We start from the raw sequence: 17,788 nt of genomic DNA on the forward strand, positions 1-17,788 counted from the left end.
CCTGGCAGAGGGAAAGACGGGCTCCTGGGAGGTGTCCAGGGCTGGGCAGGTGGCACCACTCAGACATCAGGGCCAGAGAGAGAAAAGGGATGGGGACAGCCACAGTCCCCAGCTCTGCAGGACGGGGTTTGCCCGGGGGGCATCGTCCACTCATGCCCACTCACGCCCCTTCGGCGCGTAAAGGCAAACTGGGACCGAGCAGCAGGATTTGAAGAGCTCCTGGTCCTTGCAAGGGGCACAGCAAGCAGGAGAGATCCCCGGCCTGCTAAACCAAGGACAAAACCAGAGCTGGAGCCACATAGGAAGCTGCTGAGCTCTTTGGTTAACAGCCATCTGGTGAACACAAGCTGCGGTCCCAGGCTGACAACAAGCCGAGCAACCCTTACTTCTTCCCACGCCCACCCCATGCATCTGTCCTGGGGCCCCGAATCTGCTGCCGGGAAAAGACAGCCTGGAGAAAACACGGCACCCGGCGGGTTTTTCCCTGTGCAAAAAGAACAGAGCATTTATTCCTGCGCTCCCTTAAATTTCAAGAAACAATTCCAGCGATCCAGACACCAAGCTGGCATTCCAAGCAACAGTATATTTTATATAACTGATTTTTGTTTTTACCATTTTATAAAGCCATACAATGAACTGCAAAGAATCAGACATCTGTACAAAGGGGAAGACGAAAGCAGAGTCACATTCGCACATGGACATGGTGTGACTGAAGTCATCTTTACACACGCGACCACATTATGGGCACAAAGATACAAAATATAACGTATTTTTCCATCTATATAAATACACAGAAATGGGAAAGTCTAAAAGTTTTAAACTGTTCATTAACACTGATTAGCAAATAAATCTGTAACGTTCCCAAAGCAACAAAAACAACAAAAATAACACGCGTAACACGGCAGAACAGGATCCACCAACAGAAACATCGGGTTGCTTCCTTTTCCTTTTTTTTTTTTCCTTTTTAAGGAAAAAAAATTAGTAACCCCAAACCAACCTCACAATATGCAAAACAAACGAACAAAATCAAACAAGCCCCTGCGGGCTCCTTTGCTGTCTGACCTTCCTGCCTGCTCCAATGGGGAGGTTTTGCTTTTTGTTGCTGCTGCTGCTGTCCAGGTTTTTGGGGCAACTGGTTCCTTTCCCCACCCGACCTGCTGGGTGGGAATTTGCTCAGCCCCAGCACACTTTGCCCTTTGGTTCAGTCTTTCAAACTTGATGAGAAAATCAACGCTGGGAGGCTGGGCCGAGCCGGCACATGGCCCTGGGCTGGCAGAGGGGGCCAAGGCCAGCCCGACCACTCCCTGCACTCACGGGTGGGAGATCCACACTGCAACTGTTGCATCCAGAGCAACCCCGAGTTTTGCACAATTTGACTGCCTAAATGAATGGGGAATGAGTTCCCCCTTTCGCTGCTTTCGCCCACATGAAAGACTGTGAGAAGTTGGGACCCGCTTGGGTCCACGGCACATCCCCTCAGCACACAGTGACACAGATGCTTCCCAAAATCGTTTCCAGGTGCCATAGCTGGAGGCAGATGCCGTGAATGGGCATCCCATGTCTCACGTGCCGTAGAGAAGGCCAGGCACCACTCACCTTGCTGGTCCTCAGCTAACAGGATCCCCCACCCCAGGGTCAGCTCTGTGACAGATCGCCCACTTTTTTGGGACATGCAGCAAACAAACCTCCATTGGGAGCATTTCCGGTAGCAAAATCGACAGCAAAGGGAAGAGGGGTGGGAAAGGGGTTCTCTGAAGAATGAACCGACATAAAAAGGGCACATACGATAAATTTACACACACACAAAAATATATATATATATATATATATATGTGGGGAAAAGTGCGTTTTTAAGGATATCTTTGGCAAGAATATATGCAGTTCTTTGTGCATGAATGAGGGATGTGAGTTCTTTGTGTGTGTGAGAGAGATAACGTCCGGCTGCTGAAAACGGCAGTGTGATTACAACGAAACATACGCTGGGCTTAACTCGCACAAGCTCGAATCTCAAATACCATGACTGCATTTAAAACCAAAGAAAAACCAAAGAATCTTTTCTGTCCCTTTCGTAAAGAAAAATATCAACATGGTACTAGGTCCCTGTGGGCCCCGGTCGGCACGGGGACCTGAGCGATCCCTCAACACCAGCTGATGGTCTCTTCCAGGGAACTGGGGACAGAAAGGGTAGTTACACATGATAATGTAACTTAAAAAAAGGAGCTAAAAGAAGAAAAGTGCCTTTAAAGGTAGCTGACAAACATCTGGCTACGCCACTGGAAGGTGATTAGCTCTGTGTTAAAAATATATATATAATCGTCGGACGATTTTATTAGTGTTCAAGATTTGGACGTGGTCTAAATCTCTGTCTTCACCTAGTGAGTTAGTATTTAAGCTGTGAGCGGGTCACAGCTCGAAGCAGGCGTGATGTTATCTGCATGTATCTGCTGTGGTCGGTTTATACGTGACATCTCCGGGGTGCTTTATTCTGCTTCATTTTACGGAGAGAAAAAAAATGAATAGGAGTTTCAAGCACTGGTTTCCGAGGCAGCAGATTAAAATAAAATTACATTATTATCATCTCTTTTCTTTCTTAGCGGTGAGAAAATGAAGTCTGAAAAATAGAGACTTTCAAAAATATATATTTATATATCTATAAACACAGTGTTTCTCTAATTGGTTAAAGGCAGGGTGAGGGGATTACGGGTGAGATTTCTTTTTTCCATCTTGCTTGAATTTCGCAGAAGGAGGGAATCGCTTTTGAAACGTCAAAATTAAAAGATCCTCACATCCATGCGGATGGGGAGCAGCAGCAGGAGGGGAAGCCCCCCCCCAGATGCCCCCCATCTTGCCGCAGTCTCGCAACCAACTCCCCACTCCATATCCAACGCCTTATAACAAGTCTCCAGCAACGAAAGCCCCCTCCGCACGCCCACGCCACTCGCTCGCTCTCTCGCACACGCACACGCACATGCACACGCTCACGCTCACGGTCACACGCATGCCCGCCCGCCGCGCCTGCCGCTCGCATGCTCTGCAGCTCCCAGCGGCAGCAGGTCGGGGGGAGCCGAAAGGGGAAAGGGGAGGACTCAGAGGGCCCTGCACCCGGGAAGGGCCGAAGTCGCTCACCCTCCTCGAGAGCTGCAGGTTTGCTCCGGTCGCATTTTCCCAGCTCTTGATTTTCTCGTAACATGCAGGTGTTTCCCCAGGGCAGGGAAAGGAGGGGAGGCGGATAAAATGGGGGAGATATGATGCGCAGAAAGCAATATGGCAAAACTAAATATTTTTGGAGTGTAAATTGAACCTTTTTTCCTCCTTAAAATTTCATTAGCTTACAATATTTTGTCAGCATAGCCCATATATATATTATAGCTATCAAGGCCAGGGCGGTCTGAGGGAGGCAAGCTCTCCGGGGGGCTCTGCAGGGCTGTAGTACTGTTTCGAATTTTTGCCCCCAACAGCCTATCTGGGCCACTTTGCACTGAAGATTTCTCTGAAGCAGCTCTTGGCTTCTGCATTTGCCTGGCTCCTGCTCCCCATGCAGAGCCCATCCGTTAGGTTGCTGCATCTGCAGCACCCGCCGCAGCACACCAGGAGGTTGGGATGCTGGTGGCACAGCCATCCCCATCCAGCTCGGGGGGCTTCAAAGTGGGGGATGCTTGTAGCAGGGGGCTCAGCCCTTGTTTTCAATAACCCAGTGGCTCCATCCAGACTATTCCTCCTGCCCCCAGACCTGCACATGTGACCAGGACACTCTGTGCTCCCTGCGTCCCCAACACCAGCCAGACCCTACCGGGAACTGCAATGGGGCTGGGGACCTCTGCGGGCTCCCCCACCACTAGACCCGGTGCCACAGCTCAGGGGACGGTTGTTCTGCTTGCCCTTCACCCCCTCTCACCCCGCACGAACCTCCTGAAGCAAAGGGAAAAGCCGACGGCACCTAAGTCACTGCAAAACGACAGTACTTTCGGAGATGTGAGCCTCCAGCGGGCCAACTACAGGGCGATGCACAGGCCGAGCAGGCTGGCTCTCGGAGGACCTGTTACCTCCCCACCAAGCCAAAGCTGCCCAGTGACTGCAGGTCCTTTTTTTTTTTCCTTAATTTTCTTCCTTTTTTTTTTAACATGGCCTCCAAAATAAAATGTAAAAAGCGCCTCAGTTACTTGTAGTCATTCGCCTTTCATGCAACTGAACGTCCATGCAATTTAAAAAGTGCTTGCACATCTCTGAAGAGAGAGATAGGGCTAGCCACGGGTCCATTGCTTTGCACAGAAAACCCACCTGTGCCAGCATCCACTATTATTATTATTATTATTATTATTATTATTACAATATTTTTCTTTCCTTTTCTTATTGTTAAGAGAACAATGTGACAGGCCGCAGGAGAAAACTGCCAAAGAGGACTAGTGACAGGAGGGAAAAAGGGAAGGCAGGACAGGAGGTGACTCTAGATCAACCCAGAAAGTTGCCGGTGTGTATTTGCCTTCTCCCAGGCGCAGAGCGGCTGGAGTCCCCGGACACGATGCCGCGTGCGGCAGGCATGTGGCTGAGCACAAGCACACCTGTAGAGGTGTGTGGAAATGCTGCAATTACCCCTCTCCGTGCGGACTCATACCGCTCACCTGTGACCAGTCCTGGACTCTGCCGGGGTTCTGGGCTAGCAACTGAAATCAGCCCAAGGCCAAACTCCCAGGGCACAAGAGGATTCGAGACCAAGCCCTCACGTGCCCCAGCAAGTCACCAGGCAGTGAGCAGGTTTGGGGAGAAGCACAGGGGCCCATGAGGACCCTCTGCTGCATCCAGGCAAGGGAAGGTTTCCAAGGGCATCTTCTCCGTTGTTCTGCAGGTGCTTACGTGCCGGCAGGGTTTTATTTCCTATGGGTGGTTTCAAACACGCAACAGACGTTTGCAAACGGAGCTGTCAGGATGGAACTTCTCTTGCGGGTTTTCCGGTGGCTTCTTTTTTCCAGATGACAAGTCAGTCATAATCCCGCGTTCAGTCCAGAGTGAACATCACTGCTTGGTCCAGCCTCGGGACCGCAATGCCAAAAGCTGGGGATGCACCTCTCGCTGCTGGCTTCGCTTTGATCACCTTCCCTGCGATGGGACATGCATCCACATCCTTCCCCCTTTGGCGCAACTCTGTGGCTCTGTTACATAGGTGCGTGGTCTTCATTCCTTTATGTGTGTGTTTGGTTTGTGTTAAGTTCTTAGGAGTTTTGTTGGTGTTTTTTGTTGTTTGCTGTTTTCCTCCAAAATTCCAACCCTTTCCCCCCTCTGATTCACTTCCCTCTCCCACAATGCACTTCCTTGCACTCCTTCTCAGATCGGCTCCAAGTCCTTCTCCAAAATTCAAGAATCACCCGCGAGCACCAGCTCATCTTTTCTGGCCGGAGCCAAGCATGACCCGGGAGACAAAGTTGACGATGGCTGCAGCTGGCTGGTCCGGATCCAGCTCGGCAAAGAGGTGGCAAACATTGTCCGTGGTGCTCCCTTGCTTCCTGGCCACGAAACCAAAGAGCCTGGGTGGGAGAAGGCAAGAGGCTCAGAGAGGTCCCCAGCAACAAACCCGGGGAGGCGCAGCGACTGATGCTGGCAGTACGGGGAATTCCAATCCCTGATGGGGAGCCTGGGGCTCCCAGGGCAGCTGTCTGCAAGCCTTTCTGCCCCAGGGCTCTGCCCAAAACCCTTCCTTAGGGGTATCTTATGGGCTGCCAGCTCTGCTCACTCAAGGGGCAATACCAGACTCTTCCTGCATGGGCCAGTCCAGCTTCACCCTCTCAACCTCCATCTCGCATGACACAATGTGAGACATCTTGACAAACAGCGTGCATGAAGACCAGTCTACCCTTCCCTTTGCTGCAGTTGCTCTGAGGGCCAGCACTGCATTTCCCTTCCAGCATCTCTCCACCAAACCTTCCTGGCTCCTTCGCTCTGACCATTCCCATCACCCTCCCCCAGGTTGTCCCCAAGAAGAGACCTTCCAAATGATCACAGCACTGCCTCCCTTTGAGTGAAACCACAGAGGTGTGACTGGCCAGCCACTGGGATAGTCACTAGGGAGATCTCCTAATACTGGAAAGGCCATGCAGGGACATGGAGAGAGCAGACCCATGTGCTGCCACACACAGAGCTGGGTGAAACCATGCAGTTATTCCTGTCTGTCCTTCCCTTAAGGAATAAAATATCCTTTTTTTAATTAGAACGTGCAAACTCAAGTTATAAATACGGGGGAACAGAATGTGAGACAGGCCCAGCCATGGCATTTCTAATTGGACAGGGGAAATATCCCAGCAGCTGAGCATCCTAATAAAAACCCCTTCACTAAGATAATGGCTAAAATTAGTGGGAATTAGCCCCTGGAACTGGGCTCAGCTGGCAACTCTGTGCTCCCGTGGTTCAGGAAAAGAAGGAAGAAAGGAAGGGAAGAGCCAGCAGAGTCATCATGGCACTGCATGGTTCACACCTGGTTAATACTACCCTGCCGTTCTGTTCCATGAGCCAGTGTCCCACTAACAGCACCGGGATGGTCTCCAGTGAGGCCAGTTCAGTGTGGTCCATACCTGCTCTGACCAGGAATTTGGGGCCAAAAGATGCTTACTGAGTCCCCAGGACCACAGTCACATGCTTGGGTGAAACTTTCCTGCAGCAAGCTGCTGAGCCTGTCCCTTGGGGAATGGCCTCTCACCACCCCAGAGCGGGAAAGCTCTTCATTGGATGGACACTATATCAGATGGAGCATCCCCAGCCAGGACCTGCGGGACAACACTCAAATGCAAGCGGGGGCCACTCCAGTTGGGGCTGGGAGGAACTGAGCTCTGAAAGCACTTACTTGGCTGGGCCGCTGCCATCAGTTTTAGTCCACCTGCAAGGAGAAGAAGAGGTGTGAGAAGCTGCATCTCCTGCATCCTGCAGAGCAATGAGGTAGTTTGCCAAACCAGCCCTGCTGGGGACCACCATGCAGACATGGTGACGACCTGGATTCTTCGCAGGTTTGGTGCTTTGGAAAAAGACTGCAGTCCCGAGAGTGCCCTCAGGCTGGTGCATGGTCTGCAGCCATGCCCATCAGGGGTACATAGGGGAGGCATGCCTGTGCACACATCTGGACGGGCTCGCTCTCCACAGCGTCTCCCTCCCAACCCCACTCCTTCACCCAGCCGCAAGCAGAGAGGCCACAGCAGTTAAATGGACTGCCTCGCAGAGCCAGGATCTTTCTCCGCATTCTTTGGAGGAGCTGTGAGCTCCAGGCTCAGCTCTTGCAGCCCCATATTACTCATGAGCATGGCTGTTAGCTGATCCTTACCCAGCCAAGGGGGCAGATTGGCATCCAAACGTGATGCACCTTTCCCCCAGCTTGGAAAAACCAAGAAGTCACTGCAAGAAGCTGGCATTTCCACAGGGTATCTGAGGGTACCTTCCATCCCTGCCCTCCTCCAGAGCAAGGAGGACCAAGCAAGCAACAACCCTGCTCCAAGCAGCCCAGGAGCCTGGAGGGAGAGGAAGGGCAGGGGGGATGAGCTCCCCCTGAGCTAGGGCACTCACTTTCTTTCCTGGGCATCCAGGTCACAGAAGGTGACGGTGTTGAGGGGGTAGTGTCGTCGGAAGAACAATCTGAAACACAAGGCAGGGAGTCACAGTCAGCAAGCCCCCTGCCTCTGCCCCACCATCACGGCCCAAAGCAGTACCAGCCCATCGCCACTGAGTCCCCACCAGTATGGGGACCATTTCCCTAGGTCTCCCCTGGGATGCTCCAAGAGTCAAGGGCGGAGCTCATCCCTGCCTATGAGCAGCCTAATGCCACCCCAGGGACGTTCTTCACCAACGTGCTCCCTGGGTCACGGCTAATCAGCTCCCAGCATGGTACTCTAGTCCCACACATGCTTGGGCATTGGGGACCTGGGGACACAGCTCTGGGAGCTCTTACTTCCTCTGGTTGTCTGTTAAGGTGATGCCTTGCGCGGATACTTTGAAGTGGACGATAGTAGCAGTGGGTGTAGGGTCGGCAACTAGCGTCTCGGAGACAGCTTTTGCGATGGCCTGGGGGCCAGTGAGCGACTCCATCTCCACCGAGTTGATAAAGAGGACGTTGCAAGCTGGAAGGAGAGACAGAGCAGGCGTGCGTTGAGCGATCGCTCCAGGCCATGTTCACCCCATGGCAGCAGGGCTCTGGGCAGCCCCTGCCTACTCACCCGCACCCTGTTTGAGGAGGTCCGTGGTGGAGTTGGTGGCTGACGCTGCATCTTTCTTTTCCTCAGTAGGATCTAGAAGAGAGGAGACATCACTGCTTCTCCCTGCTTGACAAGTGACCCTGTCCCCAGCAGCCCAGGCTGTGGGGGCAGATGCACTATCCCCTTTCCAACTGCTGGGCATCGGATCCCAGGATGGATGCTGGCTCCCAGCACACCACCCCAAGGGAAAAGCCCAGCCTGGACCTGAACTGTCTGAGCACATGGGTGTAAGGGGAATGGTGGGGAAGCACAGCCCCCAGCACGGAGAGAAGAGGGAGCACATCCCCAGGACTGGCTCTGCTGGGGAAATACAGCCCTGAATGTGGCTCTGGCTGGCAGAGGAACCAAGATCCTGTCCCAAGCTGCAGAGGGGCAATGCTGCCCCATTGCTCCCTTCTGAGCCTGGCTCTCACCTCGGTCAGGAATGACCAGCTTGCAGGGCAGGGCCAAGGGCATGATGGAGTGCTGGTACACTAGAGCCGAGAGGCACCCTGGGGAGAGACAGGAGACAATCAGCACAGGTCCGGTGACATGTAATACCCTGCCTTGGAGCACATTAGCCACGGGATAATTGGAACAAGGGAAGTCACCGCCCTTCATCCTGCCCAACAGCATCATTTCTCCTCCTCTCACTCTGCCCCCAAAAAGCTGAGGATCTGTCACACACTTCAACAAAGTCTGTGCAACCCTGTGCATTCACATTTGCATGTGTGTGCATGTGCAGGAGACCAAGCAGCATGTGTACATGCATGCCATTGGATGTGTGCATGTGACTGTGTGCACATATAGGCACATGAAGGGAGCTGTGTGCACATGCATGTCTGCTCTGTGTGTGTATCTCCGTGTACAAATGCAGGGCAGTAGGTCTGTGCGCATGCACACAGATGTGCATGGACAGGCACCTATGTGTCTGTGCACAGGTGAAAATACATGTGCGTGCACAGGTGTGCACTTTATGTTCAGATGTGCGTGCACACACACACGTGTAGATATGCATATTGGTGCATTTGTGTGCATTTGTGTGTCATGTTCACATGGATACAGGGGTGTTCAGTTAAATTTAGGCATGTATGAAGGTAAGTACTTGTGCATATATGCACACATGAGTGTGCACACATGTGCATGCATGAGCATGCATGGCCCCAGAGGCTTCTTAGGGCTCTGCTCCAAACACCTGCAGGACTCAGTTATGCAGGAACAAGTGGCCGTGGCAAAGGCAGAGGCTCTCCCAGACACCTGCTTGCTCTGCTTTTACAGTCCAGCAAAGTAAAGGCCTTCCCAGCCCTGAAGATGGGGAAGCACATGGGGGCACTCACCAAAATTGGGCTCATTGGGACATCCTTTTAGTTTCACACCCCGTGGGCTGGTCTCGATGAGGAAGTGCCTCACCAGCTCATTGGTGATGTCTCCTGGGAAGAGATGGGAGGTTCTCACACCAGAGCCACCCTCCTCCTCCCTGCCGGCTGCCTGCAATCCTTCACCTATGGGAGCAGCCCCCCCTCTGGCCTCTCCCACCCCACCACCCTGAGATCCCATGGGAATCCAGCAGTCTGGCACGTCCCTGGCTTGAGGGAGGGTGCTCTGCCTTTCTGCATGCCTGCAGACCTTGTATCAGGTCCTTTGCAAAAGGCTGACCTCAAGCCAGGCTCCCCTGCGGTGTTGCTGGGCTGGGGGGCTGTGCCCATTTCTCCATGCTGAGGACCAGTTGCAAATGCCCCCAAGCCCTCCACAGCTCAGGGCAGTGTCCAGCGCTTCCCCATGCCACCGGAGGGGAGGGCTAGGGAAGAGATGGGAGGGAAGGATGGATGCTGCCACATCAGCACATACCCAAGGGCACACCATACTCAGCAGACCCAGCTGCCCACTTGCCGCGGGCTGAACAATAGAAAGCATCTTGGCGTGGGAAGGAGAAGGGCACACAATACCTTTCTTGTTCTGCTGCATGACCGTGGGAGGTGGGGACGCTACTTTCATGGCAAGGCCGTAGGCTCCCCGGAAGGAATGGCTGTCGCGGATAATGAAAGCCCCCGGCTCCCTGTCCTTCAGCAACGTGATGGCTGCAGAGAGAGAAAGGCAGCTCTCAGGCCTGGCAGGCGCAGAGCCAACATGCCCTCTGAAACCGGCGGGTGGTGGTCAAGATGGGGAGCTCGCTTGCCCCAGCTCTGAGACCCCTCTGAGCAATACCTGTGCAAGATCCGGGTGCTTTACACACCAAGCTGCGTAGCTCCACTGCACACCGGGGAGAGACCAGTGCTCAAAGGGGGAAGGTTTGGGGAGCCCACATCATGCAAGCCTGCAGCTGACTTGGGACGCAAACCCCTCCTCCCACAGCCCCAGCATCCCCAGTGCATCTTCATTTCCTACCTAGCCCTAGGATTTTCCCTCAGGGAAATCCTTTCTAGCCCCCACAATCCTGCAGCTATCTCCAACTTCAGCCTCCAATGCAGCGGTGCACCCTGAGTCTCAAACGCGGCTCACTCAGCCAAATCCTTCGCCCCAAGCAATTTACTCACCCTGCTCCCTGGAGATCTCTGGTTTGTACCAGTACTTGGAAGTGTCTTGGACAAACTTGACATTGGCACGAGTCTCAGGGCTGATGTCTGCAGGAAGGAAAGGGGAAAAGAAAAGAAAAAAAGTCAAGAGACATTGTATATAAAACCCTGTATGAGCAGCTCCTGCCTGCAGGATGGCCAGCTGATCTCCAGGAGTATTAATATCTTCAGCTCATTTTAGCCCCAGCATATTGCCTTAACCTCAGGTCGTGGCAGGTTGCAGTCCAGACAGAGGCAGGCTGATCTTCACCTGGAGCTGGCAGGGCTGCATCTAAAGCTAAACCCAGGCACAAGCCTTGAAAGGCTATGCAGGGAAGAGCTTATCCTGCACATATGCTGAGAAAAAATCATTCATCATTTAAAAGTCAGCCAGCCAGGTGAATAAAAGCTGTCTGAGGAAAAATGTGGGATCTCCAGAGGGCAGTGGGGAGATCCATTGACTTTGGAGGATATTTACCACTCTCCAGTGTTCAAGATGTGGCTGATCCATCATAAAAATAAATCCCTTGCCGATCTTTGCTCCATGCAGAGCACCCAGACAGGCAGATGCCCCCCAGGAAAGGCGGCGGGTCCCCAGCCCCAGCGCGGCCCAATCTTGCCACGCTCTGTCTGTGGCACAGCCCCGAGGGGACCCACCGCTCCTGTTATGAAGCCTCCGCTTTGCTCACACTACATTTCTAACCACCTGCTTTTCACAAACATACAAGCAAACAACCTGCCAGGCCAGGTCAGATAACACCTCAGGCATTATCAGCCCATTGCAGTCTAGTCACCTGCAGAGGGTTTGCTCCAGTCTCCAGCCTGCTCCCTAATTGCTACGGTTTCACGCTCACGCTTCACAGCTCAGAAACGTCCCTCCTCCCCGCAGCCCACAAGGTTGGCAGCTCGCAGCGAACGTGAACACTGCGGCCGTCGCGGGAGCCAGGGAGTCCACAAAGGGCTGCGAAACCAACCCGGCCACCGGAGCCACTGCTCCACCAGCGCTTTATTCCCCTCATCCTATCAGCCCAATCTTGGCGTCATGGAGGCGTCTCCTAACAAGAGCGGGGGGACAGGTTTCAGGCATCGTAGCACCCAGGGCACGGCACAGCTTTTCAAAATAAGGAGGCCACCCGGATGCGCTGCAGCAGGGTCTCTCTGGGGCAAAGCCAGCAGTGAACAGGGCTCTGGGTTAGGTGAGTCCCCACGGGGGAGAAAGGCCACGCGGATGTGAGCGGCCTCCCAGGACTTTGATCTCCCCATACACGAACTCCTGCACTGTTTATGCCAGCACAATGGCAAGTTTGCTTCTGATGCTAAGTCAGTATTTTCCTGTTTAGATTCGCTGTTTTGAAAAGCAGAAAAAGCAGGAAGTGGCCCAAGCCCCAGAAGTGCCGCGGGTTTCTACATCAACAGGAGGAATAAATCAAATCACAGCCATGACCACTTCCCTGCTCACCAGCGAAGAAGAGGGGAGAGCCAGAGGGGCAAAGAGAGGGGAGGGAATGGAGACTCAAGACATGCCAAACAGGAAAAGCAAAAGTTTCTCCTATTTCTTTTTCTATTTTCTTGTCTCCCTGGGAGGGAGGCCCTGGGCATCCCTTACCTGGCATGGAAAACTTGGAGAAGTCCGGCAGGGTGTGGGAGAAAGTCACGGCACTGCCTCCGCTGGGACTGGACATGCCACTGGAGAGGGGTGAGGACATCTTGCCGTTGATGGTGGCGTAGTTGGGCAGGCTGTTGGAGCGGTCCCCGGCCGACATCCTCCTCTTCTCAGGCAGCGCAGGCTGCAGCGTGGGGCTGCCCTGCCGGTAGGCAGCCGAGTCCGGCGAGGAGGAGTGGGGCGTGCTGGTGCCGGGGTAGTACGCCGGCGAGACGGGGAAGGACGGCGTGGAGGGAGGCTGGTAGCCAGAGGAGCTGCTCTGCCGAGACAGCGTCGGGCGCCTCTCCTCCGGGGTGGTGTAGCCATATGTGGGGCTGCCGGGGGGGCCGGCCACCATGGCCTGATGCCTGGCCAGGCTGGGGCTCCCCGGTGCCACGGCCAGGTTGCTGTGGGCTGCCACAGCATGCCGGCCCAAGCCAGGGCTACCAGGAGCACCCGTGACACTGGGGTTGACCGCTCTTCGCCCAAAGCCCGGGCTGGGTGGCGTGTTGGTAGCCACTGTCCGGTGCAGGGTGCGGGGGCTCCCCGACAGCGTGTGGACCCCCACCACGCTAACCTGTGGCTGTGGCCGAGCTTGGGGATCCGGTGGGAGGCCACCACGGCTGTCGGGGTAGTCAGGGCTGCTGTACGCTGGGCCCGGGGCCCCACCTTGGACTGCGACGAAGGAGGAGGGAGACGAGTTTTGGTAGCTGCTGTGAGCAGAGGGCATTTGGGAGGCAACGGGTGACCGGTAAGTAGATTCGGCTGAGGTGTGGGGAGGCGTAACCGTGCCGTGGGGGCTGCCCTCCGATGGGTAGCTGTGGATGGAGGCTCTGAGGAGAGATGGGGAGGGGAGAAGGATTCAGCTGCTGGCGCTCATCATGGCTGCTTGCTGACACCACATCTCCAAGCAGTGCACAGGGAAACTGAGGCATGGAGCCAGAAAGCCACTGAGTTGCTCAGTGGCAGCAGCAGAATGACAGCCCAGGAACTGCCAGCCATGTGAAAGCAACTGGAGGCGGCTTCAGTTCCCACACACCCACACCAATTCCCAACCAAAATATGTCGCTTTCTGGGAGGCAGAGCCTTTTCCTAGCTCTTCTCCCAGCAAAACGCCTGGTTGATTCCTCCCTGCCACTGTACAGGCTGCGACAGTGGCAGGCAGCAAGCAGGGGTGGAGAGGGGCTGGGGACGGAGGGCTCCATTGCACCACAAGGGATGGATGCTCAGCCCAGCCCGGAGCAGTGTTAGTACAGATCCGATCCCTCCTCCCACCCTGGGGGCCACGTTCCCAGTGAGATGCTGCCGAGCGCCTGGTGACCACCATTGACCCAACTCTATGTCCTTGGGTACTGTCAGGTCACTGTCGCCTCTGAGGATGGCAGAGGAGCCCCCAGCACTGCCAGCTGGCAAAGAGGTATGCAGAGCCATGAGGACCTGCCCACTGCCCTCTTACCCGTCCACGCTGTGAATGGGGCTGCTGGTGGAGATGGGGCTGGGGGTGGTGAAGGAGTTGGAGAAGATGCCGTTCCTGGTAGGTGCTTCCGTGGCCTCCGGCTGGACGGTCGGCAGGCTCCCTCCTCTGTCTGTCGTGGCTGTCCGTGCCACCGACTCAACGTAGCTCCTCGGCTCTGTGGCAGAAGGAAAGAGGAAACGGATGAGCCTGTGGCTTGCGCTGCTGGTGAGAGTGTGGGAACGAGGCCATGCCCTTCCCAGTCACCCCATTTCAACCAGTGAAGGTGCTTGACCTGAGCTCCTCCGGCTGCACATTTCCCCTCGTCCTTCTGCCCCATCTTTTCACCGAGCCTAAAACAAATCTGCCTGTCTCCCTCCCGCATCCCCAGGGGGTTGTGCAAAAACAGAGAGGTTGGACCCTGTACGGACTTTAAGGTTACTCTGAGAGCTCCCGAAGCCCCCGGCAAGCAAACAGGGAGGGGGGACTATGCCCATCCCTTCCCGGAGCAAGCAGGGCCATGGTCCCATCCTGCAGCACAACTCGTCCTCACTGCAGGCTCTGACACCACTGTCCCTCCACCCTGCTCTGAATCAGCGTCCCTCTCCAGCCAGGATGCCAAACAGCACACGTCGTGCTCCACACTCATCCTCAACCCGTAAAAATAGAGCTGGTGGCTTGGCCCAGCCTGTGCTGACTCACGGCAGGACTGACAGTGATGTCCCACGGTCCCTGCCCTGTGCAGCCCACCCCTCCCTGCCACCTCCAGCAGCAGAAACCAAGGCAGCAGCCCCAGCTATTTCTACTGAAGCATTCAATGCTTCCTCCCCATTCCAGCCTGAAACTGGACTCCCTAAGCACACTCGGAAAAAGCAGTTTTCCTTCGGAGATGCCGAGCTGTCCCATGCCAGGAACAGCAGGTTGGGCTGGCTGTCAGCAGCCTAGCCAAGCTGGCCAGCAGATCCAGCTCTCCGTCTCCTCTTCCCTTTCCATCTTGGATTTCTTCTCCCCTGCCTTCAGTGCTGAGCAGGGAAAGCACCAAATCTGTTCTTGCTCCATCGAGGCTGGGTGAGGCCAGCTGTGTGGATGCCCCCCAGCAGCAGCCAGCCTCACGTTACCACCCACCAGCCAAGACGGAGGAAGGGGCTTCAGCTTTAACCTCTTTCTTCCACGGCATCACAGGAATTTCACACCTTGCCAGGAGGCATGGCTACCTTGCATGACTCACGTATGCCATGGATTGCCTCTGTGCCTGTAACCAGTGCCCAGCGCCGGAGTGTAGCACTGGAAGCAAAACCACGGGCAAAGCCGTGGTGTTCACCAGCTCTAGGCCTTGAGCCAGGCCAGGATGCTGGAGAGGACAACAGAGCCTGGAGACTGTCCCCATCCCCAGTCTGCCCTGTGCTGGACACACAGCGCCCAGTGGACCCTATCCCTCTTTGGGACCAGGCCTGGGCTGGCAGCACTGGACACGAGCCGAGTGAGTACCGTGACACTCACCTCCTGATATTTTCCATACGCCTTCCCTGCCCAACCACATCACTGGCCAGGATGAAACACTTTGGGCCAGGCACCCTCACAGGTCCCCAGCTCCACCAGCTCTTTGCATGGCCAGCTCCAGGCTGGTCATGCCTTAGGCAGCTCTGCAGTAGTAATTAGCGTTACGAACGTTATTTTTATCATTAGTCATAACAACCGGTCTCTGGTTAATCCTGCAGGCAAGACAGCCGGCTTCCAGCCAGCAGTGCCAATGCACAGCACTGTGTTCAGAGCTGAACCCAAGGGAGTTGCAAGGAAAATGACTGTCACAGCCCTCCCTCCTTCCCTCCTTGCGTCTGTCTCCATGCACTGAGAATAAAAGCAAGTGCCCCATCTGCAGACAGGAGAGAATGAGTCAATCCCCCGGGGCTAATCTCCCTGCCCAGCCCTGCTCAGCTATCCTAGGAAAGATCTGAGCTGAAAACCCAGTGACGTCAGCATGGGCTGGGTACCAATGGCTGAGGCAGGACATAAGGCATAGAGTGACAGGGACAAGGCACTTGGCATCCAGGGGGATGTCCAAGGCAGCTGCAAGAAACTCTTTGCTGCTTAGGTAATTAAATTAATTTCACAGCTACACACATCTTCCCCCTTGTCCCCACCCCAGACTAAAATTAGCCAGACAGTACAAATGAGTCAGCCTGCAAGAGGTTAAGACAAAACGGCTGCAAAAATACCAGCCCCTCCTGCTAATGTAGAGAGATTAAAGTGAGGCAGGAGGCAGGGGCTCAGCAAGAAGGGCAAGGGGAAGGGAAAGCCCACACATGAGCATGCAGGAGCATGGGTAGGCAAACGCAAGTGGGTGTGTGACAGTGAGGGCGGGTGCACAACTGCGGGCACACATCTGAGTGCTTTGGTTCACTACATGAGAAAAAAAAACAACTGGGAAGTTTTAGGCAGGATTTTTTTAGTTTGAAAAATCCGATCTCACCTCCTCGTGTTTTCTTGGAAGAGGATCTGGAGACGGGAAGAGGATGGGAGAATAGAGAGGCCATGAGTCAGCCAGGGGTGGGCAGCCATTCGGGAATCCCTGCCCGAGAGGAGCTCCCTGTGTGCCAGACCCTCCCCAAAACCAAGGGGGGCTGCGCTCCTGCCAGAAATACCCAACATCACAACTGTAACAGTCTTTTTAAAGACCCCTCGGAGGTGGCAGCCAGGCTCCAACCTCACACGCTGCCAGCGCACCCGCACGGCTGCTCTCTTGTCCCAGATCCCAGACCCCAGACCCCAGACCCCAGCTCCAGGCACAGGCCAGGCAGGCTGCCATCTGCCGACCATGTCCTGTCCCAGAGGGACAGAGACCCTTGTGGAGCATCTGGCTGGGGTACAGAGGTGCCCTGGGCTCAGAGGCGCTGCTGATGGGAGCTGCACCCTGCTAAACAGCACAGAGCAGGCCACTGCTCAAGCTCATCTCCCTGCTCTTGGGCTGTTCCCGTGTCCCAGACATGCCATCTGAAAAGCTCCCACCACCTCCTTTAGGCCAAAACAACAGTCCCTGCTCAGGGCTGCGGACCCAGCCCCATTAAAGCCGTCATGTTATCTGAGAGGTAAAAGAAGGAAAGCAGCTTTGCAAGAGATTGGTGATGGCTATTCAGCCCCACCAGAACGGGGCTGCCAAAGTCCTCACCCAGGCTAACCATCACACAAGCGGCTGGAGGACCGTGAGACCAGAGAAGCAGTGTAGTTCAAGCTCCTTTCTGTCTGATTCCTGTGGGTTTTGGTGGGAAGGACAGAAGAGATATTTGGGTCTTTGGAGGGTGAAAAGGTAAAGTTTCTGGGAAAAGCCTAGAAGGAAAATTGGGGGGAAAAGCCTATTTTTATTTCCACTTTTCTTCCTTTGAGGCATCCAAGAAACCATCACTGAAAAATCTGGAAATTCTGGAAATGGAAGATCTTTTGTGTTATTTACTTTAAGCAAACTCTTTCTCCAGTATCTCCAAAATGTTCACGTTTGGGCTGATATTTGTATTTCAAGGAATTTCTGGGGAGAAATACTAATTGTTCCCAGGAGGCACGGGAAAACGTAGCAAACATACTGAAAAGAGACATCCTCTGACTGAAAAGGATTCTGAACAAATACTTTCCCATCCCGGCCCTGAAGGCCTGAACTTTCATTAAATAAGAACATAAAACCACCCAACAATGATTAGATAGAAGCTGGCACACTGGGTAATTGCAGGCACTCCCAAAGCCTCTGCTGCCCCGGGACACACACCGGCCTGGAGCCATGCAATACCTCCGCGATCGGCAGAGCCATCCCTAAACCTTGCGCAGGGGGCTGTGCGAACCCACCCAGCTGATGGAGGCCGTGGGCAATGAGAGAACTGAGGCTGTCCCAGCTCAGCCCATGCCACGCCATCCTGCCGAGACGCACAGCCCAGTGAGGGGTGGGGAGGTC

The 17,788-nt window shown here is 54.6% G+C and overlaps 1 protein-coding gene across 13 annotated transcripts in view; it reads right to left on the bottom strand.

Moving 5' to 3' along the window:
- Nucleotides 1-563: 563 nt before the first annotated feature.
- TNS1 (tensin 1) overlaps nucleotides 564-17,788 on the bottom strand; it is a 79,058-nt gene continuing 61,833 nt past the window's right edge. For 12 of the 13 annotated variants that reach the window (XM_064514765.1, XM_064514772.1, XM_064514764.1 and 9 more), the window contains 11 exons: nucleotides 13,855-14,029; nucleotides 12,363-13,231; nucleotides 10,739-10,825; nucleotides 10,151-10,282; nucleotides 9,542-9,634; nucleotides 8,639-8,716; nucleotides 8,187-8,258; nucleotides 7,922-8,090; nucleotides 7,540-7,608; nucleotides 6,830-6,862; nucleotides 564-5,519 (listed from right to left, as the gene is read on the bottom strand). In XM_064514765.1, the coding sequence (XP_064370835.1) occupies nucleotides 5,375-5,519; nucleotides 6,830-6,862; nucleotides 7,540-7,608; nucleotides 7,922-8,090; nucleotides 8,187-8,258; nucleotides 8,639-8,716; nucleotides 9,542-9,634; nucleotides 10,151-10,282; nucleotides 10,739-10,825; nucleotides 12,363-13,231; nucleotides 13,855-14,029 (1,922 nt within the window). In that variant the 3' untranslated portion in view covers nucleotides 564-5,374. The remainder of the gene's footprint in view (nucleotides 5,520-6,829; nucleotides 6,863-7,539; nucleotides 7,609-7,921; nucleotides 8,091-8,186; nucleotides 8,259-8,638; nucleotides 8,717-9,541; nucleotides 9,635-10,150; nucleotides 10,283-10,738; nucleotides 10,826-12,362; nucleotides 13,232-13,854; nucleotides 14,030-17,788) is intronic. The other variant, XM_064514762.1, reaches the window with a different exon arrangement.

Source organism: Dromaius novaehollandiae, chromosome 7 (assembly GCF_036370855.1).
Source record: "Dromaius novaehollandiae isolate bDroNov1 chromosome 7, bDroNov1.hap1, whole genome shotgun sequence".
NCBI lineage: Eukaryota > Metazoa > Chordata > Aves > Casuariiformes > Dromaiidae > Dromaius > Dromaius novaehollandiae.